At 42.7% G+C, this 23,429-nt stretch overlaps 1 protein-coding gene across 1 annotated transcript; it reads left to right on the top strand.

Moving 5' to 3' along the window:
• The first annotated feature begins 5,977 nt into the window (after nt 1–5,977).
• Nucleotides 5,978–22,005, top strand: MARCHF11 (membrane associated ring-CH-type finger 11). The gene is made up of 4 exons (XM_054985836.1): nt 5,978–6,184; nt 12,359–12,514; nt 18,963–19,155; nt 21,683–22,005. Exons 1-4 carry the CDS (start codon nt 5,978–5,980, stop codon nt 22,003–22,005), a joined length of 879 nt encoding a protein of 292 aa, XP_054841811.1.
• Nucleotides 22,006–23,429: the final 1,424 nt, after the last annotated feature.

Raw genomic sequence — 23,429 nt, 5'->3', positions numbered from 1 at the left:
TGGCTACCTACCTGAACATACCAGCATAGCCAGATGGAGCACTTAATCTTCTAGGCCTTGCAGCATTCAAGGTTTAAAAGAAGCCACCTATGTTAGATCATATAAGTCTGAAAATATATATTTAAAAAATTATCATCCATCTATGATCAACTAGTAAACCGCCTCTAAGAGTGAGAATTTGAGCGTTTGAAAGGGATAACAGTAAATCATTTTCTACACCATTAGATAATTTGTTAAGGATGTTAAAAACTACACAAAAAGGTCATGAGAAATCCTTCACGTTGTTGCAAACAGGCGGTTCATATAAAACAGGATTATCCAGTGGAGGCACAATTCTGGCTTGAAATCTCTGTTCGTATCAGTTTAGTGTTTGAAGCATCCCTGCCGCCTAAAGGTTATATTCCAGCACTACGAAGTAAATGCTAGATGGAAACTACTTGTAGCCCTAATTGCAAATAATGATAACGATCATCATCAGCATCAGCATCTTTCTGAACTAGATAGGTACAATTTGTACCTTCAGTATCTCAGTATAATAAGCAGTAGTGTTACTGTCCGCTCAGTTTCCAGCTTTTTGGATTTTGTAAACTCAGTTTAAATCTGCATGTATTTTGATTAATATTTGAATGGTCCCCGTCCCGATTTGGAGAGATGACAACCTTACTAAAGGAGTCATCAATATTCTTGAAGCTTTACAAAAAATACAGAATGGTTGCATATAAATCAGATGTTTTGGTCCAATCTCATGAGGCTGAAAGTCAAGTGCAGAAAAACTCTGCCTTGTGACTTTAGCTCAATCAGTTATATTCTGTGGTACAAGCAATGGAAAAAGACATTAGTAATAGCAAATCAGACCAAATTTCAGGAAGCACTTAAATTTTGATAGAAGTGGCTATCAAAGTCATTTAGGAAACAATTAGATGACTCTCCGCAGAAACAAAGAAAAGAACAGAGAAGTAAACAGACCCACATATTAGTGTTGATGGCTGCATGCAACTATTTCCTCAGTGTCGTAAAGCATGCAATTGTGTTATAAGAAGTGTCCATACATTAAAGCTTCAACACAAAGCCCTTTCAGAAGATTTTAATGATCAATGGACGAATAGATGAATGTGGAGCTGCAGGCCATTAACCTGGAGTATAACCTCTATTAGCTATGAGCAAAGGCAGTAACAGCAAGATGTAGTTTGAAGCTATTTGCATAAATGCTGCTATAAGTTGTACGTCTGTGGAGTACTGCAGTTTTGCCTATGTATCTTCGAAGAGTTGTCACATCTGGCCTTTAACGAAAGGGATCATTTTTAAAAACATTAATTTCAGGTCCAGGTGCGGAACTGAGATGATGTTAAAAGAATAATGGGACAATAGAAAACAAATGCAAAGCTATAGAATAGCAGTACATATTTCCATTCAAATTAACTTGGCCACGTGTAAAAAACATGATAGTTCATGATTTTTTGAAGGATCAGTTAAGACAAACCAGCCAAGCCAAACCATTGCTTTGTTCTGCTATACAAAGGCTCTTTTCAAATGTCAATTTACTTAATTGCAAAGTAGGAGCCCTATGTACGTGTCTCCTTTCCGGCTGTCTCACGCATTCCTACATGATTCAGATACAATTCACTTTGGTGGGAAAACTACATGAATTATCAGAGATTTTAAAAGTTTTAATTTGGAAATTACTATGGTTGTGTTTTTCCCACGTTCCAGTTCACATATCCTCCGATGCAGCTTAGTTTTATTTCACTGGAATAATTTTGTAGACGGGTTTAAGCTTTTCAGGGTAGTAAAATGAATGTTTTGGTATGGGGAGAAATTAATTCCATCCTCGATTTCATAGTTCTGCCCAAGGAACCAGAGCCAGTGTGGTGTAGTGGCTAGAACGATGAACAAGGGTCTGGGCAACCCAGGTTCATTTTCTTGCACTTCCATAGAAGCTCGCTAGCTGACCTTGGGCCAGTCACACACTCTTAGCCTAACCTACCTCACAGGGTTGTTGTGTGGAAAAAATGGAGGAGAGATGCTTTGGGTCTCCATTGGGGAGAAAGGTGGGGTATAAATGAAGTAAAACAAACAAACAAATAGATAAGTGCTTGGTGGTGGAATGTGTACAATTCTATACAAAAGTAGGAAAGTGCAGGGACCATATATGAGAATACAAAAAGGGGCTTCTCCGAAGGAAAGGACATCCTCCTATCCCTCTGGCAAGAGGTTCTGCAGGCAACCCCAGGCCGGAATCCCAGACAACCAGGGCTCATTTTGAGGGGGAACGTGCAGGAATGCAGTTCCAGCTGTTCCCCAAAAAGGTCACGTCAGGTGGCCCTGCCCACCTCTCGGCTATTTGGGCCCGTTTTGGCCTGGATTGGGGCCAAAATGTCCCGGACCGGGCCGCTAATGGGCAGTGGATCACTCTCCCACGCAGCGGCCTGATCCTGACCATTTTGGGCCTATTTTGGCCATTTTCAGCCCCTTTTTGCCATTTTGGGCCCAATTTCGGCCCTGAATGGCCAGAATTGGGTCCAAAACAGCCAGGATAGGTGATGTCAGGGGGTGTGTCATATGCAAATCAGTCATGCTAATGACACACTTCTGGTGATGTCAAGGGGTGTGGCATATGCTAATGAGTTGTGCTAATGACTTATGCTAATGAGTTCCTCCAGCTCTTTTTCTACGAAAGGGCCCCTGCAGACAACCCTAGGTGGCAACCCACAATATGGAGGCAAAGCTATATCCCAATGTCGGAAAAACCTAGAGGTACAATTGTGCCATAATTCCATAGGTAAAGACCATAATAACCCAATTTGCACTCCGTTTCTTTGATCCAAAGTGGTACTCTAGAATCCCATGCTATTAAATCGGTTAAACCGGAGGGATTAGTTATTAGCTTAAACCAATAGACAGTGGTAGCAACCCACAAGCGTGCTTTTACAGTGACCATACCGGATTCCAAACGAATATGTGCATTAGAGACACAAAAGGGAACCTGCAAAATGTGCCTTAAAAACTTGGATTGCACTTTTTCCAGTGACTGCCAATAAGACTGATGTGTTGTTATGCTCAAGGGCGCCGCATAAAGTAATTGGGCAAGAGATTTAGCCTTGAAAATCTTGACTGCTGCTGCAACATTCTGGCCCCCGGAAGGCCAATAAAATTTCTCAATCGCTCGCACACTTTTAAATTCCATAGGGATGGCATACTTACCTTAAAGGTGATTGGCAGACCATAAGATGAGCGCGACATCAGAACATCAGCCTGAGTTGATACTCCCCCTTTCTTCTCATTCCCACTCCTTTTCAAAGTATGACCAAGGATTATTTCGAAAACTCCGCTTTAATGCTAGTTAACAGTACCAAGTGCTTACTTCTTCTTCTTCTTTTCTCTTTCTTGCAGACCCATGTCCACCCTGCTGTTCACCTGTATAGGCTACACGCATCAAAATAATTAGTCACTAAAACTAACAATACATTGCAATAGAAAGTACAATCTTGTTTGTATTTACTCAGAAGTCAGTATCATGGACTTTGATATTCCCTGCTTCTAACGAACAGTGCACAATGCTACACCCTAAATCTTGTAAGAAAGGCTAGAGAACTATAAAGATCCATTTTCTGAGAACTCCGAGTCGACATTTTATAGTCTGATGAGATACGTTTTGATCTCTAATAAAGAATAATTAACCTTTATGGCACCATATCCAATGCACAAAGGATAATAATAGAAATGGGCTCCTAGTTGTATTATGTGAACAGGATATGACTCAGTTATTTCTAAACATGCATTAATGGACACCAAAATCAGCAACAGATTCTCTGAACAGTCAGTCCATATTATAGCATACTTGCCTTTAGCACTGTGTTGTATTTTTCCTTGTTCTTCCTTTCACCATTCTCTTTTCTCACTCATTTGTACACGACATGTAAATGACAGGGTCTGAAAACAAAAAATGAAATAGAACTTGCACTCAGCCCATCCAGGCAGAGGCCAGGAGGAATTATACCTCTCCCCAGCTCTGCATGTTGTACTCCTATAGAAAGCCGTCCCCTTTCCATTACCTCAACCCACACCACAAATATAAAGTTTACCAGCCTGCTGTCTGTGGGTTGCAAGTAAAGGAAAGGCACGATAAGTAAGCGAAAATAGCTTGTAATATTTTCTGATTCAAAATAAGAGAAAGCAATGTCCCTAGAGATAGTTTCAGGCAGGTAGCCATGTCAGTCTGTCGTAGAAGAGCAAGATTCGGGTCCAGTAGCACCTTAAAGACCAACTAGATTTCCCGGGTATGAGCTTCTGAGAGTCAAAGCTGTGGATTTTCAAATGTTATGAACTTGGATTCTGGATTATATTCAAGTCACACACACACCCCTTTGGGAGCAGCTCCAAGATGTGAAACGAGCAATGCCATCCAAAGCAAAGTTACAACCTTCTAATCCCATTTACTTCCATGGATGTAGAAAGGCATCTCTCTGCTTAGGATGGCAGTATAGAACACTTTTGAAATAAAAGGTAACAGATCTGGGATTTTAAAAACATATTTCTTTACTTCTTCCCTGCTTTAACCCCACCCCTGGGTAATCATTCTGTTTCTTTTTAATGGGTTTATGTTTCATTTTGGTTCTATAACAACAGACTTTTATTGATTCTTGTGACTGGTAGAAAATCCAAGCTGCACATAGTGATATGTTACTATTCATTACAGAATTTCCCTGTAGTTACCAGTTTCTATACTTTAGACTTTGCTTTTCATCCTTTTTGTGACTTTCCCATCTTCATTAACTTCCATTTTCATTCCTATTTGGTTTAATTTGTTTATTTACTTATGATTACATTATACATAAGAACAGGAAAAAAATGGAACTGAAAGGCTAGAATTAAACTCATATGAAGCTGTCTATGAACACCCTGGAAGATTCATGGATCTGAATCTCCAGTGAGTTTTTAACTTTGTTATATAGAGGATGCTTCTCATTTAGCTTGGGGGGCATGGTGCCCTTTGTGTCTCTGGGGAGAAAACCTGTTCATCTAGGCTATGTGTGAAGGGCAGCTGATACGCTCATTTAGTACATCCCTTGCCTTTCCTCCAAGGAGATGGGGATGGCTGGCGTCCTTCACTTTCTCCATTTTATCTTCACAACAGTCCTGTGAGGTAGGTTAGGTTGAGTGTGCCACTGGCCCAAGTCACCCAGTGAACTTCATGAGTGGGGATTCGAACCTGGGTCTCCCAGCTCCCTACACCATCAATTTAGTTATTGTTTTTCTCCCAACCGCAATCCCTAGGATATTCCAAACAAGCAAAAAACTCAACCTATGGAAGCTCTAAGGTTGCCAACCTCCAGGAGGCGCCTGGAGGCCTCCTAGACTCACGACCGATCTCCAGACTTTCCCTGGAGGAAATGGCAGCTCTAGAGGGTGACTCTGGTATGACACCCACCCGCCGAGCCCCCTCCTCAAACTCAACCTTCCCCAGGCTCCACCCCCAAATCTCCCGGAATCTCCCAGTCCAGAGTTGGCCACCCCGGGAGGTTCCTCGGCGTCCCAACAGATGCTGTGCAATCCGGGCGCCCCCGGCCAGCCCCGAGGGGCGAGGCGGCGCGTGCCCGGGGGCGAGGGAGCCGCGAGGCAAGGCGGGGCGCGCGCCAGGTCGCCGGAGCCCGGCTGCCGAGGGGCGCCCCTTGGGCCTTCCGGAGGGAGGGGACGGGGCCCCGCCGGCGCCTCTGGGGAAAGCGGAGGACGCGGGCGGGCGGGCGGCGGGGCGGGGGCGCGCGTGGCTGGCGGCCGCCGGGGCCTCGCCGCGCCTCGACCCTCCCTCGCTGCCCTCCCCTCCCCCCCGGCGGCTGGCGCGCCCGGTAACGGCCTCCAACCGTCGCTCCCCGCCGCATTCGGAGTCGGCCGCCGGCGTCGGAAGCGGGGAGCCGGCCGGGGCAAGGTGGGCCGGGCAGCCCCGGCGAGCCCCCCGCCCCTCAGGCCCCGCGCGTCCCGCATGAGCTGCGCCGGCGCTGGGGAGCCGCCGCCGGAGCCCGCCCCGACCCCGGAGCCGCCGCCCGGGCAAGGCGCGGGGGCGCCGGCGGGCCCGAGCGGGGGCGACGAGAAGCCGGAGAGGCGCTCGGTGTGCAGCGACAGCAGCGGGGAAGCCGGCGGGGGCGGCGCCTGCCACATCTGCAAGATCTGCTTCCAGGGCGCCGAGCAGGTGAGCCACGCCGGGGGGGGGCGGCGGCCGAGGCTGGGATTCCCCCCCCCCCGGGGAGCCGCCCCGCTGCCCCCCGTCTCCCTCCCCCAGTCGGGGGGGCGCTGGGGACCCCCGGGGGGACACGCCCCGCCTCGCCCCCCGCCCGGATTGCCGGCGCGGAGGGAGGAGGCGACACGGATGGGGGAGGGGGAAGGTGGCCCCGCACACGTGTCGGCCGCCGCTCCGGAACACGCGCCGGGCGAGGCGGCGGCGGCGGGATGGCCGTCAGCACCACGGACAGCGCCAGCGTCCTCCTTCCGCGCAGGGAAGGGAGCTGCTCTCTGGCAGGAGACGCCGTGTGTGCCTTGGCGGGGAGCGGAGCAGGCAAGGAGATCTGCAGGTTCCAGCTGGAGAGGGGAGTCCCGGCAGTCTTGATGAATAGGCTTCACCTGACCCACCCTTTCCAGTGTGAACACAGACACAGGCCCGTGCCCATAACAACGTGCACTGCTGTGCCTTGGCCCCCTGCGTCCAAGTTTTACAGAGGCTGGCTAGGAAATCTTGAGGTCCAAACGGCTCCCCTGACAGTTGAAGGTTATTGGCTGTCGGTAGACTTCAGGTCTGATAGTGCAGGAGCTGGAGGACGCTGCCCCTGACGAATACCTGTCAGTGGAGATTGAAGTTACCATTCCAAATTCCCAGGCAGTTTTGTGTGCTTCACCATGCAGTTTAAGACTGCGGGTCCTTTGCGCGTCTGAAGAAATGGGCTCTGGCTCACTAACGCTTCATACCACAATAGAGTTCATACACATCTCTCAACTCCAGTCCTGCTGTTCTAGTATTTAGCATACCACAAACTTTTCTTCTTGCTGTTTTGATCGCAATAAAGTAGCATATACTTTAAGATTATTTTTTAAATGATTATACATACCTACACATGATATGTAATGAGACACAGGAACCTTTACCTATGATTACTTCAGGGGAGGTGTAAGGCACCCACAGGGTCATTATTGTCAGATCCTCCAGCTGAGCAAGCTGGTTGTGGTAAACACTCATCATCAGGCATCAGCCCCGTCCAGCCAGAGCTTTGCCCAACTTTGTGTGAACGTGTCATTAGAGCTATGCATAAGCTTGAGTGCCCTCCAGCCATGTTTCTAAACCTTCCAGGAAGACAGTCCTGCAATCTCCCATGTCGAGTGACTGAGCTTCTCTTATAATGGGGAGGTTTAACCTTTTTAAAATTTTCTATATCCCATGGATACAGCATTTCTTTCCCCATCATGACTTACATCATTTAGAGCAAGACCAGCTAGATTTCCAGGGCATGAGCTTCAGCGAGTCAGAGCTCCCTTCCTGAAACTATGTCCTTTAGGATGCACACACCCACCTCTGCCAGACTTTCCTTCTGGGATTTGTCTTCTAAATCCTTTCCCGTCATTGCAGCTGTTTGCCCTTCTCGGGTTTGTCTGCATCCTTGTTAAGCCGCGGTGGTATCTAGCACTGAACATAGTTGCTCCTGTGATCAATTATTTACTTAAAAACATTGGTCTGCTGCCTTTCCGCCCAACTTAGGGTCCCCAAGTATTGGTATATTTTATTGATTCATGTTCAGTTTATGAGTAGTGGCACTGAACATGTCCTAGAAAACTTAACATTGCTAGTCAGGTAACCCCTATCAAATGTGTTTACATTTGTATCTTCAATTCTATGAGCAACATTTTTCATTTTACTTTACTGGCTTGCCATTTTATCTGCTCACCATTATAAGTGATTGAGATCATTTTAAATCGCCTGTCTAGTCTTTTAAAGGATTTTAAGGCCTTCTAGCATAGTATTATTTACAACTTGATATATCTAGTGACTACTGTTCCATCCAAGCTATTGACAAAGAGCCAGATATCTACTGAAAGCCAATGAATTCTGAATGTGGTGCCAAGCCATTTATTACCCCGTTGTTTGCAGCTTTTCAACTAGCTGTGTTCCCTTCTTTAAGTATTTTCTAAAGCACATTTCTCAAAATTTTCTTACAAATCACAGGCTTGGTAAAACCACCTGCTGAATATAAATATTGTATCAACGCCATTTCTTTCTGTCACAGAAGAGACTTTCAGAGCAAAAAGTGACTTGAGCTGGCATAACTTCTTTTTAGTAAAGCCATATTGACTAATATTAAACACTCATTTTTCCTCCAAGTAAAAACCAGGGCTGAATTAGATGAGTATCACTGATTTCAATGGCACATGGGAATGAACATTGGATGGGTTGTGCCCTGATGGGTTATTATTTGCCATGCTAATTTTTCTAGATATAAAAGTCAGGCTCATGGGTCTACAATGGGTTTTTTTCCCTTACGTCCATTTGCGACTGTGCCAGTTCTATTCAAAATCCTAAATACGCTCACTCATGGCTCTAAGAGTCAAACTAGATGAGATGCTGGAATTTTAGTATTCCCAACCATTTTCTCTTTGTAAATAGCAGCCACACAGAAGCCCAGTTCAGACTGGGACTGCAGTGTGAGGAAAAGGCAGTTTCATCCTTTCTTTTGACAGTTTTTCCAACCTGAAATGACCCCAAGGAGTTAATATTTGCCGTGGTGGGGCAAAGATGCAGGCAATGTACAGAATGTCTTAGGTTTGCCCCAAGAGGGCAAACAGTCACTCTGCAAAGCCTTTTCAGGTCAGAATAATGGTACTGGGGAGGGGAGTTAAATCCCTACCCTCCCATGCTATGGTACTGATCGGAACTGGGCTTCACACAGCTGCTATTTACAAAGGAAAATGCTTGGGAGCACCAAATGCAAAACCCCTAGCATCTTGTCTAATCTGAGCCTAAGAGTGTTTTCTTTGTACAAATGGGCTTGCGGATTAATCATATTAAGGGTGATGATCCTTATTGACTGTTGTTGGTCCAGACGGGCTAATAGGATTGGTGCCACAGCTGTTCTAAACCTTACAAAAGCAAGCACCTGTTAATAATAACATTTGATTTATATTCTGCCCTTCGGGGAAACTTAACACCCACTCAGTACAGTTTACAAAGTATGTTATTATTATCCTCTGTGAGGTGGGTGGGGCTGAGAGAGCTCTAGAGAGCTGTGACTGACCCAAGGTCACCCAGCTGGCTTCAGGTGGAGGAGTGGGGAATCAAATGCAGCTCTCCAGATTAGAGTCCCATCGCTCTTAACCACTACACCAGACTGGCTCTGTTCTGAGAAATACATCATTTCCTGTTGCATTTCCTGGTTGTGTGCTGCCGTTCCTGATTAGGGGGTATCTGCTAATATGGTAATTTACAATGCAACCCTAAGGGCATTTTTCTGGGAGTGATTCCCAATGAGGTGATTTAAGTAGGATTCTGAATCGCCCTACTTGTGATTGCTCTCTTGTTCGTCTCTTTCTTTGCGACTGGGATGGGGGGAATGTCATAAGAAATCACTGAGGGCCAAACTAAATGTTACTAATTTTGGCAAGTTCAGCCCAGGGAACCTGAATTTGACTGCACTTTCCATACAGTCACTCAGCAGCTGTGTTGAAAGTTATTTTAAAAGCCCCAAATGGCCTGATTCAGCTTGAGATGGTGGCGCACAGGGTAGGAGAGACGTGCCAAAGTTTGTAATGTGTAGTTTGGTCCTGCACTGCATTTTTAAAGGTTACTCAAGTGTTCTTTTACATGCCCTTGACTCATGACTTTTACCCCTTCTGGTTTTTGTCAGTGACATTTCTTTCTTTGAAAAGCCTGAAGCAAAGAGTATTCGGCATTCTTTCCAACCTGCCAGAATTGCTTTCTATGTTGAGAAAATATTTTGTTTTCTTCTAATCCCCCTTTTGTTGCTTCTAGCCTTTCTCTCACTCTTTTACTAGCTCTGTCTCAACATACTTGTATTATAACAATAGTCTCAGCCTTAGCAACCTGGCCTTTCTTCCACTTCCTGTAAATTTCTCTTTTGGTTCCTAGATAAGTAAAAGACTTCAGTGCAGCAACATCAGTTCTATTATGTTTCCACAACAGAATGGTTTGCATCTGTGCTTCCAGTATAATTTACCATAGAAACTACCAGCCTTCCCTTGGACCTCTTTTCATTTGGCTTCAACAGTCTTATGACTTATGTGGAAATATGTAAAAATCTGCTTTTCTAAAATCAAATAGATGGTACTGTACTGCATTCTTGCTTTCCTTTTCTTAATATCTGACATGCTATAGCTCACTTTCTGTTCTCTATAGGCTAGAATCATATCTAAAATCTCTGAGCCTAAAGTCACTACTTCTTGTTTAAGTTATAAAGTAGAATGTTGCTTCCTGAAATGGTAGTCAGTTCATAGTCTTTTGATCTTTCAGTCCTAAAGCATGGATTTCTTCTTTTGTAACACTCTCTTATCTTTAAGATAAAGATAACATTCACAAAAATGGCTTGCACTCTTTCATCCTGAACCTGAATGAAATTTTACTCATTTAGAACTATAAATATGTTCTCGTTTCCCCTTGCCTATCCGACCAAAGGAATCTGTGATTTTTAACACTGACGTTATAATCTTAGGTCTATCTCATCAGGTCACGGTTTCCTGTGTTTGATACCATGGTATTCAAATTTCCATGTTCCAAGTTTGGAAAGAAAGCCATTGCACACAGAAGACAAGCTTCTAAGGCTTCTGTCCTGAATGTCAAGCATCCTGCTGTCTTGACTTCCTCTCCTCCACTGTTCAGTGACAAGATATTTGAATGGACTAATGTATGGAGAATGATTTTTTGTCTCTGTATTAGAGAAAAAATTAGCATCCATTTACAATCTCTATGGATTGTAAATGGATGCTGTACTTGTAACCTTTCAAGAGGGCTGTTCTAGCTAGTGGTGATGCTGAGAGTGCCCTCAAGTCATGGTGACCCCCCCCAGTGGGGTTTTCATGGCAACACACTAACCGAGGTGGTTTGCAATTGCCTGCCTCTGCAACCCAGGTGTTTGTTGGAGGTCTCCCACCCAATTACTAACCAAGGCTGACCCTGCTTAGCTTCTGAGATCTGATGAGATCAGGCTCACCTGGGCTATCCAGGTCAGGGTGCTAGGCAAATGTAGGGGCTTTAAAATAGTTAAAACTTTTCAAGTTGCAAAAGCTACTTAATTTGCACTATTTCTTACCCTTTGGAATTTGGAGCTTAGGGTTTGGGTTTTTTTTTTTTTGGTGAAACAGTGGAGAAGAAACTTGAGAACTAAAGAGCTGTAAAAGAAACTAGTTTGTAAGAGATGAGATGGGGTCAACGAAGGCGACTGATGAATTGATAAAATAACAAGAAGTGCAATCCTATGTAAGCTTTATTGAGAATGAATGTCCCCTTTGTTCCATGGGGCTTATTCCCAGGTAAGTGGGCATAGAACTATAGCTAAAGTCTCACTCAGAGACCATTGAAATCTGCTTTCAGTCATGCCTATATATTCTTCTCTGCAAACCTGAGATTTGAACTCATGCATATGATCATATGGTGCTGCCTTATATTGAATCTGATCGTTGGTCCATCAAGGTCAGTTTGGCAATGGCTGGGGATTGAGCCTGGGAGCTTTTGCTTGCCAATGACATGCTCGGTTGCTGAGCCGCAGCCCTCCCCAAGCATTATCTGCAAGCATAATTTTAAGAAGAGATTCCTGGAGCCCTGTTTAAGCTGAGTGGGATGCCACTCTCGATGTAACGATCATGGCTATACTGATTTCAGAGTCCATCAAATATACTACAGGTATAGTTTGTGCCCTCTCGAGATGGGAGATTAATGTATCACTTGGATTAATGCAGTCTTACTTTAAAATGATTGATTTGAACAATAAAAATATAAAACTCCTTAAATACGAGGGTCACTTTTCATGCCATGCATTTTTTATTAGGCTGGAGTAAGAATGACGGTAGAGAAACACTCCCTACAAATGCAAACAATATAAATAGTATTGCTCTTTGGCCAAAGAGATCATTTATATAAAGAAGAACTCGTTTATAGTTATCGCATTTTTTTTACCAGCTTGGGATGGGAGAAATAAATAGAATCATGTTTTAAAAATAAACCTGTAGGTGGTTACTCCAGCCAAAAAAGATTTTTTTAAAAATGTTGAGAAAATAGACCTTGAGACTACAGTTGCAGAGACTAAATGCTGTGTTTGTGCACAGTTGTACAGCAATCCATTTGACATTGAACTGTATTTGTCCCTTTCTCTAGGGTGAACTGTTAAACCCTTGTCGCTGTGATGGCTCAGTGCGGTACACACATCAGCTTTGCCTGTTGAAGTGGATCAGTGAAAGAGGATCCTGGACCTGCGAACTCTGCTGTTACAGATACCATGTCATCGCAATTAAAATGAAAAGGCCATGCCAGGTAATTTTTAAGACTTTTCCAGTAGCCATGTGTGGCTTACAAACCGTTCTATATACGCACATGAACATATGAAAGGGAACACTGAATCAGACCAGGAGTCCATCAAAGTCAATGTTGTCTACTGAGACTCATCAGCTCTCAAGGCTCTCCTATCACCTCTGCCCTGGTCCTTTCATCTGGAGATATTGACCCTGAGACCTTCTGCATGCCAAGCAGACGTCCTGCCACTGAGCCATGGCTCCTTCCTGTATAACTTTCTCAATTTAGTCCATTGTCTTGGGATGCCTGAGAGGGAGGCAGGTATATAAATATTTTAAATAATTAAAATGAAATAAATAAAAATGGTGCGTCCTTATCTGCTGTACATTGCAAATAAGTCCAAGTAGTTCATCAGAGAAAGACTGTAGTAACCTCGAGCCAAAACATCAAAGATGTTCTTAACTCCATCACTGCAATGTAAAGTAGCTTAAGAGCTGTTTGGAGTTCTGCCCGATATCCGTTATCACCGGACCACAAAGCAATCTAGAAGTTGAATTGTGTTTAGAAGTGCTTTGGTCAGTGCCAACCCCACCCATCACCTGCAGCCTGTCTGTTTCAGTCCAGTAGGAACTGATGTAGAGAAAGTTTTCCTTGGCAAATTACTTGAAGGCCCATTTTGCCCAGGGATCCTGCATGCTTTGAAAAAAAATGTGATTAACATTTGAACCGATTGTTTATATGCAAGTGTAGCCCCTCCTCAGCTGGGGTCAGATTGGATACCATGCCAAGCTGCTTTGTGCTTGCACTGTTTGCGGTCTACAGCCTGCCAGTGTTGTAGGTGTTTTTGCAGGCATACATTGTTGCATATATTACAGAACTGTGGGCAGCCAATGCCTTAGTTAATAAGCAACATATGTGAGGTCTGGGTTGCAGCAAAAACTGGGTTGCAGCTTTTGCCCCTGTGCAGTAGGCAGACAGAACTTTCTGTATCACGGGTGAAGGCAAATAATCCCCCAGAGATATTGCTGGGTCATGAAAGTGGTGTACTTCTTTGAGCATAGATCACTCACAGTTTGTCCCCTCTTTTTATCTGAGCAATTAGAATGTACAATCATTGCCATTAAGTTACAGCCAACTTCTAGGCAATAGACATTTAGAGGTGGTCTGCCATTGCTGCCTTGGTGTAGTGAGCCTGGACTTCCTTGGTGGTCTCCCATCCAAGTATAACCAGAGTTGACCTTTGTAGCTTCCAAAATCTTATAAGTTTGGACTAGCCTGGGCCAGCCAGGTCTCTTTCTTTCTTTCTTTCTTTCTTTCTTTCTTTCTTTCTTTCTTTCTTTCTTTCTTTCTTTCTTTCTTTCTTTCTTTCTTTCTTTCTTTCTTTCTTTCTTTCTTTCTTTCTTTCTTTCTTTCTTTCTTTCTTTCTTCTACAAATTCCCACAAGGCAGCTTGAGAACACATATGTACAAATGGTTCCAGCTTCCCTGCCTTTGCCATTAATGAGTTGGGCAACCATAAGGGACAATGAAAGACACATCACACCTGTACGTCACTCACTGTGGAATTTTAATATTTGATATATTTAAAGAACGTGACAAGCAGCAAGGGGGAAGGGCAGATGGTTTAAGCAGACTGGAAGGAGGGAAGCTGTGGAAAAGCAGCATGAGAATGCACATATGAAATTTAACTTTTTCCATAATACTTTAACATATGTACTGTTTGAATACAAACAGTTTTGTTTTAAAAGTTTGGCTGTTCCAATTGCAGTTTGCGGATGAATTGTGAACCAAGGAAGTGGGTGAACGAGCATCCCTGGTTTTGCCAGGTTTAAGGCTCTTTACGCTCTCAGGTACAAAGGATCAGCCATTTTCAGTGCTGTAAATAGCATTAGTCTTAACTGAGTTAATTAAGCAGGTTTGTGAAAGACCAAGCACCCCAAAGGTACATTAAGTCATTTCTCTTTCCAATGTCCTAAGAGTGAAAGCATCCCCTCTCCGTTGGCTTTACCATATCCTTTATTATAATTTCTTTTGAGAGATAATCCTTTGCAGTTTTTCCACTGTGTCCCTGTTACCCTCCCCACCACAACTTACGGAGGCTGTCACCAAGGGCAAAAGCTTATCTGTTCAGTGAGTGGAGAGTCAGAGACACACTGAGGATTGTTGCTTATTAAGCACTGCCTCTACTTTTCTTATTTATTATTGAGTACATTTTTATCCTGCCCTTCCTTCCAGGCACTTAAGGCAATGGACATCAGTCTTCTCTCCTGCATTTTACCCTTACAACAACCCTGTGGGTTAGGTTAGGCTAAGAGCGTGTGCCTGGCCCAAGGTCACCCAGCAAGCTTTGTGGTTGAGTGGGGATTTGAACCTGGGTTTTTCCAGATTCTCGTCCAACACTTTAACCACTACTCCAAGTTGGCTGTTCCGTCAAGATCTTTGAGCTATCTTTTCTCCAGAAAGAGAATAGTCCCCATATTACACAGTAATGCTTTCCCATGTCAAGCGAAGGTTTACAGACACGAGGAAATCTTCTTGGAATATATGCTTTCTTGGCTGAAGTGATCTAGCTCATTATACAGTCCAGTCCTTCTCCAGCTTCCAGAACACGTTTATTTGGTAATAACCCTGACAGATTACAACGGAATTCACTTCTAAGTAAATGTGCTTAGAGCCCATTTAGGGCATTGGTGATTGCCACATTTCCAGTTATATGTGAACCTCTCTTCGTGATTAGAAAGAATTTTTATTTCCTTTCTGCCTTTATAATAGCAGTATTATTTGGCATACTACATCAGTTTTAGCAGAATCTCTTTTTAAAGCTTCTACAAGTAGACCAAATGAATGAGGGGCTGCCCATTGGTTTGGGTAAGATAAGAGGATTAGGAACTAAAATGGAGTCTAGTGAACAATATATTGGAAATGACATTGTAAAAAACGAGTTAGAATGAAACACCTTTTAAGATCTCTTTTAAAATTTTCTATAATTCTGATCTTAAATATATGTGGAAATAAATACTAGCAAACCCTGTAAGATCATTTCCATGCAACAAATTTAGACCTATGGTGCTAACGAATGGGCGCCATTATTTCAGAATAAAGTAAAACAAAAGAGCAAAGTGATGTAAAATTGTGTCAAGGAGTCTAGTTATATCTTAACTGAGCTGAAAACTTGATTCTGTGGATTTACTTCAAGTGCGGTGGGTTCCCAAAGTAGATAGTGACATGCCTGCCGAAGCAGTGTCCTGAACATAGGAAATGCAGAAACATTAGCCTGTGCTTTTCCTCTTTCCACATGATCCACTCTGTAACAATTACTGTTAACGTCTCTAGGGTACTGGTTGGCACTTTAAACAAGTTTTTTCCCATGTAACTGGAATTAAATTCTCAGGGATTTTCTTCCTCACCAAGGAGCTACTCCTTCCAAAATTTCAAACAAACAGGAGGAAGGATTTTACAGGCAGTTAAGTGAAAACTCATTTCAGCGTGTAACACCAGTCTTTTCTACCCAAAGAGGAAGGAGGTCTCCCTCATTTAAAGGATCCCGCTTGCCAGATTGCAAGCAGATAGGAAAGAAGAATATCAGTTTTAGTGGTCACTGCTATCCTTGCCGGCACAGTGGGCACATAGATGGTGGGTTTTTGAGCCTTTGGAAAGGTGAGCAGGGTACAGAGAAGGCGGAGAGCGGCACTTACTGCCTTGAAAAAGCATGTAGCGTGGCAGTGTCAGGGACTGCAGCTCGTAGTGGTGCAAACCAAGTCAGTTTCCCTGCTTACTCCCACCAGCAAGTTTGCTCAGCCTCCCTTCCCCATCCTAGATAATGGCAACAAAGAAAAGCAGCCCTCCTCTGTCTGACTTCCTCCGCTCTGCTTCCATAGCCCAGTAAATGGGGATCAGCCACCCTCTCTTTACAGCCATTGTCATCCGTACAATGTGCGACTTACACATGTGAGCATGTGCATTATAGGGAGAATGGCTTTTCATTGGAAAGGTCTGGGAAGCATATGAAAGAGCTGCTACAAAACACATGGTAACAGATGCGTGGGATGCAATAGGAAGCAGAGAGATGGATTTGAAACCCTGTCCTCCTGGGTGATACTCACCATTCCCTTAGCTCCAACTTGGCCAGAGCAACACATACTGAATATTTTATCCCTACTTCAACTGCAATTGGCAAAGGCAGCAAGGGTGGGGGGAGCTAGTAAAATCGGTGTGCAGTGGGACTCAATCTCAAATGGCTTGTATCAGAGTGTACTTCCTGAGGGCTATACAGCCACAGTGGTAGGCAGGAAGTGCACTCATAATGGGACTCTGGTAGTCTCCAAGACACTGAGCACACCAACATCAGTCCCCTTTTCAGAGACATGCTGGTTTACCTTCTCAAAATGGTATCATAGCAGCAGGCAGCTGCGTCAGGGAGGGCACCTGGGAGTATAGTACTAAGGGATCGAGTAAGGACTGCAATGTGTGACCTGGCTATTGTCTTTCTCTGCCCTGTTCATGGCAGGCTTCTACCTTGCTTACCTTTGTGGGATGCCTTGTATTTATATCTTTTTGTGCAGCTGCAGTTTTCAGGTTTTGGAGAATGTTTGTGCCTAAAGGCCCAAGGCAGGGTATCTGTGAGGAGTCTAGATTTTCTAGATCCATCTCTTCTTCGTTTTCTGTAGGATCCTGTTTTTCTTTGCTGGATCCAAGCGTGTTTATAACCTAAAACTGGAAAGTGTACAGAAACACGTGTGTGTTTTATAGGCATGGCTTAATGATAATATTTAAAGATGACAAGTAGTTTGATTTTTAAAATGTCCATTAAACTTAGCTGTATCCAGACCTTCATGTCCAGACAAATAAGGCAGCCACCATATTATTTGAAAGTGATTTATTTATTTCTCCATCATGTCGTAGGAATTTGCACTGTGTAGATGGTTGAAATAAGCACTGTCTAAGCCTGGAGAGTCAGTGATTGCTTCTAACTACAGTGTTTATAACATAATAACATTTCTGTTCAACATTTCGCAATACTGCACAATATAGCAATACTCACTTGGAAGTTCTCCTTGGCTGACCTGTCACAAGGTATTTCATTATATTTCTGCTGACTGTCACAAAGTACCCTTTTGGCAACTTTCCCCTTTTCCATAGGGGCCTAAACTTTGTCTAGATGGTGATGGCCTACATTCTTTTCCTCCTTTGCTAGAAAATGAAATTTATTGATAGCGAGCATGCTCCAGAGGAAAGTGGCAGAGCTAGGGCGAAGCCACCCATACCTGCATAGCGCTAAATGGCTGGAATGCAAGCATCTTCCTGGCGCGATATGTAACATCATTGTGCCACGAGAGAGGCATCACAGCGTGATGACGGCAGATATCACGCCAGGAAGATGCTTGCATTCCAACCGTTTAGCGCTATGCAGGTACGTGTGGATTCAGCCCCAATTTTTCAGTATTTCAAGAAAAAATGGCTGGAGTCATAGCATCACTGCCTCTAATCTCAAATATACTGCCCTGGTCCCGAGAAAGCTCCTTCATGCACAGGTGCTCCTCCATGCAGCCCCTTCGTGTGTCCATTTATGCACACACAACTCCTCTTGCCTTTGAACAATGGGAAAACCTAAGTCTATATTGTAGTTGTTAAGAGCGGCAGAACTCTAATCTGGAGAACCGGGTTTGATTCCTCACTCTTATGTTTGAAGCCAGTTGGGTGACCCTGGGTCAGTTATAGCTCTCTTTGCCCCACCTACTTCACAGGTTGATTGTTGTGAGGATAATAACAACATGCTTTGTAAACTGCTCTGAGAGTGGCATTAAGTTGTCCTGAAGGGTGGTATATAAATTGAATATTATTATGTTCATCTCATGTTCATCTCTTCATACCCTAGGAAAAAATCTCATTATGTTCAATAAGCTTTCTTCTCAGCAGGCTTATTGACAGTAAAATGATTTAATTCTGATACATTGCTTATAGTTTATATTTATAAGCTTAAAACTAACAATAAAGAATATTTTCAATTTGACAAGCCCCATTGTATTTCAATGAGCAGAATTTTATATTTAAATGCAATAAACAATTACAGTCTACATATTTCATACCAGCAAACTGATGAGAATAAAACTCTGCATTTATATATGAATTTTGATCACATTCTTTATACCCTAGGAAAAAATACTAATCCTTTAAAAATTCTAGGTTTGCTTATGAAACTTTTATAGGCTTCCAAACTTTAGCAGCCCTTGCTGTTATGATACATGTGGTTCTGTCTCAGTTTGATAAATGTGAAGAAATATCTATGACCCGACTTGGGTATCATCTTTCGTGGTTTGTTTGTTTGGCATAAAGTCTTACAGAGCTGTTGCTTAAAAGTCCTTTTTGCTTTTCATACACACATGAAAAGGGAATACTTTCACGAGGAGTCCACTTTTACTTGAAATGCTTCTGTAATCATTTTATCTCATATGACTTTCTCTTCCTTTCAGTGGCAAAGCATTACAGTAACTCTGGTTGAGAAAGTACAGATGATAGCGGTCATTTTGGGATCCCTGTTCTTAGTGGCCAGTGTTACGTGGCTGCTGTGGTCTGCCTTCAGTCCCTATGCTGTATGGCAAAGGAAAGATATCCTTTTTCAGATCTGCTATGGAATGTATGGGTTTATGGATCTAGTATGCATAGGTAAGCATCGAATATTAACCCTTTCACACTTCACTCTCAAGGTTGGCAAAGGATAATTTGAGATTAGCCGTTTTATGACTCTCCTATTTGCAGTGTGTATACAGCTTCTGGAGGTAGCCAGTAGTTCTTTCCCAACCCACGTTTCTTTAAGTCAATTTCTTCAGAAGCAAGTAGAAGCCACAGAGCAATGCTGAGTCAAAGGGAGTCCCTATAAATCAAGATTAGATGCTTTTAATAATCCATGCATGTGGACAAAGGCAAAAAAGTGCCCTGACGTAATCCACAACCTGGAGGAAGAAACAAAATGGAATGGCACCAGTAATGTATGAGTGGAACTATAAATAGCTTTACACTGGTGTTTCCATTAACACCACGGTAGACAAATAGGAGCAAGGGCAATTCCCACTGATTCCCACTGCAGACCCCCCCCCCCATGTTGTTCTTCAGGGTCCTTATCCCGCAGCATTTAATGGAGGTCAGTGGGCTGCAGTGGGGGGACATTTAGTCTGGATCCAACCCTTAGAGAGGGGCTATTTCTCACCCAACAGCCATTCGTCTTTTTAAAAGCAGGACTGCCTTCCTTCAGAAGGGAAAGGACAAGGAAAACATAGGCTTCGAGTCTCTTATTCATCCCTCTCTGCTGCTCTCCTCTCTTCACACTTTCTTTCCATTCTGTGTAAGTGTGAAGGATAGGGCCGATAGGAGCATGAGATATGGCCTCCCTGCTCTAAGAAACAAAATAAAGATAGTTCTTAAGATTACAAAATAAAAAAGTTGAAAAGAAGCAAAAAATTGAACAAAAAGTTCTCAAGAGCATCAGCTAATATATTGCTTAATCATTATTAAATGTTTTGACATTGTTGCGTGTAAACAAAATTCGTATAGGAACACCGGACACAATCCAGACAAATTTGGAACATTTAAAAATAGTTGGATTTCTGTAAGAATACTGAGCACTTCCTCAAATCTCTCCCATTAAAACAAGTGGTATTTGAAAGAACTTAATTTTGGCTGGATCTTGGCCACTTTCCCTCTTTATGTTCAGGCCGATTTGTACCATAGTGTTGTAGTAAGAGGCTTCTCAAGACAAAAGACAAATGATTCCCCTTGTTTAGATTTAGTCCTCCCCCAAAGTACAAGTCCACTTGAATGCTCTGTTGAAATAACTGAAAAAGAAAGAAGAAAAAGAAAAAGGTGATTCCTGACCAAAAAAAGTAGCTGGCTCACTCATTTGAGTGAGTTCCCAAAATCATTTACATACTTCAGGTAGACCAACTGAAGCCTTTCCTGTATCCTACTGTAGTATTGTATTGAGCAAAATATGAAACCTCCTTCCAGTTTAAGGAGCCTTCATCCAACTTCAGTGGCTGTTCCTGGCTCAGTACTAAATTTGGGGTTTCCTCTGCTTAGTGTGCCATGAAATACAACTGGTGGCTCAGTAATGCTAAATACAAATATCACTGGTAATTGTGAGATTTCTACATTTTATATTGCGGAACGGGGAAGTAACATGGGGTCACATTGCCATGGTTCTACTTCAAAAAGTAGTATTTGAGTGAAAGCACTCCAACCAGATTCGGTTTTTCACCCTCTGAATTTGGTACGTGCCTAACGAAGATCAGTTATTGCTTTGAAAATGAGAGATCCAAAGAAGCAGAATAAAATATTTTACTGGGCTTTAATTAATTTCAGTTGGTTTTGAATAAACACGTAATTAAGCATAAAATGTACTGTTTTATTTAACAAGGCAAGACAGCTCAATAATTATATTGTACTCACTTAGAAGTCTTGCTGCTTAACTGTCATCACTTTTTATCGTGAAATATTTTTGGACTATGAATAAAATTGCTTACTGTGAATAAAGCTTCAATTTAAGCACATTGGCTTGAATCCGGTGATGCACAAGCAGCAATATAACGGACAGCACATTTCTGCTTGCACAAGATCTAGTGCAACAGCTAGCACTTTCCTTCCTATATATTATAGTCCTCAGAAATTGACTGCACAAGCTCTTGAGCAAGTGGAAATGCAAGTGAGCATACAATATGTTTGACTTAGTGCAGGGGGGTACTGTTGTCTTTTGCTTGTAGTTCCGCTCAACAAAAGCTCTAGAGCGAGTGGAAATTTTGTGCTAGATCCAATCCATTGGCTTGGATTTTCCTGGTCTCTTTTTAATAGAAACTTCTAGTTCAAAATATAGTTTATATTGTATAATATGAATATAATGGTCCCTGGTTTATAGGAATCTGACACACATCTAATGCACGGGTAGTTTAAGTTAAAACATTATCTTTTCTTCTCTTGCTTATTAACAGTGCAACCCATAACTCATACAGAACACATTCCCTAGCTATAAATCCATAATCTAGTGGACACAAATGGGACTTGGTCATTTGAAATCCAGTAACTTCATTTAACTCTACCATGGCTCAGACTATCAATTCACTCTTTAATGGCATCTGTTTGCAAATAGCTGTACTTGGGATAAGGTTCTAGGAGCTTGGATAATTGTTTCCTTTAATTTCAGGATTGATTGTGCATGAAGGTGCCTCAGTATGCAGAGTGTTTAAGCGTTGGAGAGCTGTCAATCTACACTGGGATGTATTGAATTATGACAAAGCTACTGACATAGAAGAGAGCAACCGAGGAGAATCCTCCGCAGCTAGGACTTTGTGGCTACCGCTCAATGCGTTTAGAAGCAGAAGTCTGGTTCATCCAACCCCATTAACCTCCCCAAGATTTCAGTGCGGCTATGTGTTGCTACACCTTTTCCATCGAATGAGACCTCAAGAGGATTTCTCAGAAGATGACAGCTCTGGAGAGATTGTCATGAGAGTGACTTCAGTGTAAAAGTACCAGTCGCTGTGCTAAGAGCACAAAGACAGTGTTTTCGGAACTCTCTCAAAGTATTCTGGAATGTAGTTAAACTGAATGGTGAAACCATAGCACATAAAAATATATAAACTTTTTAAATTTTGCTTTTATATGATCAGTTGAATTGCAAATACATTTTCCTGGGAAAAGGTCTCTTTCTTTTTATACCATGATTTCTCACTTTTTATCTATTTGTACTTGGCATTTATAAAAATATAATTTGACAATAGCTTTAATAATGTGGGAACAAATATTTTAAACGACAGCTATTTTTGATAGACTTAAGTGTATTTTCAAAGTTTGATGCCATCTATTAATTTCCCAACATGGCAAATGAGATTCATTAGATGGTCTGTGTCTAGTATGCCAAACCACTTTCTCTACTTCCATTTGGGTATAGGTATAGCCTTCAGTTTGGGCTGGGAATAAAATACAGATTATCGGGGATTTGAGTGGGAGGGGGGGTTGTGCAGTAGTTATATTAAAAATGGTATAAAGTGTAAAAGTTATGAAAGACCTACGCTCAAAGCTGATTGGTGAAAAGTAAACTTTTGCTAGAATGAGGGTGTTTAAGATCTGTGAAGATACAGAAATCTCATTCCATCTAAATTATTTGCAGTGCAGTCCTAAACTGAATCGCACCCTTGTAAGTCCCTGAAGTCAGTGGGCTTACAAGGGTGTAACTCTGCTTAGGATGGCATTATAAAATACTGTTATATATATATATATATTAATAATATAGGCATGATGGGCTGAATATTGTTATATTTTTTGCCAAATCAATGAATAGGATGGGGGAAATTAGCCTTTAAATATAAACTTCAGGAGAGGGGGAAACAATCAGCCTTCAAATATGTCGTCATCAGTGTTCCCTCTAAGCTTTGCAGTGTTGTGAGCTAAAAATCTACTTTGTGAGCCGAAACAACAACTTTCATTAGTTTTGAGTGCACCTCCTTTAAAAAAAAAATTACAATCAAATTGTTTTGATTACAATCAAAACAATTTAACAATAAAAGCCATTAGGTGAAAGGGCCACAAAAATCAGAGTATACTTCTATATAAAAATGGATATGTCATGCTGATTACAAAGGGGCAGTTGTATTAGTCTGTTGCTACAAAATAAAGCAACACACGATGGCACCTTAAAGACTAGCACATTTATGTCAAGATGAGCTTTTGTGAGTCAGTGCTTACTTCTTCAGCCTCCTTTTGCACCAAGGCCAAGTTAAATGATGCCTTCACCATGGTGGTGGCTGAGGCGCTACCTCCAATCCTCAGCTCTCTGGGGCTGAGGGGATCCTAGCGATTTCAGGCTGCATGGGTCAGGCCAGACCTGATCACTCAGCTCTGCTCTGTTCCCCAGCTAGAGAGCCAGCAGTGGCTGGAGGCGCTCTCTGGCA

This window comes from Eublepharis macularius, chromosome 7 (assembly GCF_028583425.1).
Source record: "Eublepharis macularius isolate TG4126 chromosome 7, MPM_Emac_v1.0, whole genome shotgun sequence".
Taxonomy (NCBI): Eukaryota; Metazoa; Chordata; class Lepidosauria; order Squamata; family Eublepharidae; genus Eublepharis; species Eublepharis macularius.
The sequence above is the reverse complement of the archived record's forward strand: the minus strand, read 5'-3'. Positions and strand labels throughout refer to the sequence as shown.

Coding starts and splice junctions, on each gene's coding strand:
- MARCHF11 (XM_054985836.1), top strand. CDS start 5,978: ATGAGCTGCGCCGGCGCTGGGGAGCCGCCGCCGGAGCCCGCCCCGACC. Junction 6,185..12,358: donor GCTTCCAGGGCGCCGAGCAG/GTGAGCCACGCC, acceptor CCCTTTCTCTAG/GGTGAACTGTTAAACCCTTG. Junction 12,515..18,962: donor AAATGAAAAGGCCATGCCAG/GTAATTTTTAAG, acceptor TCTTCCTTTCAG/TGGCAAAGCATTACAGTAAC.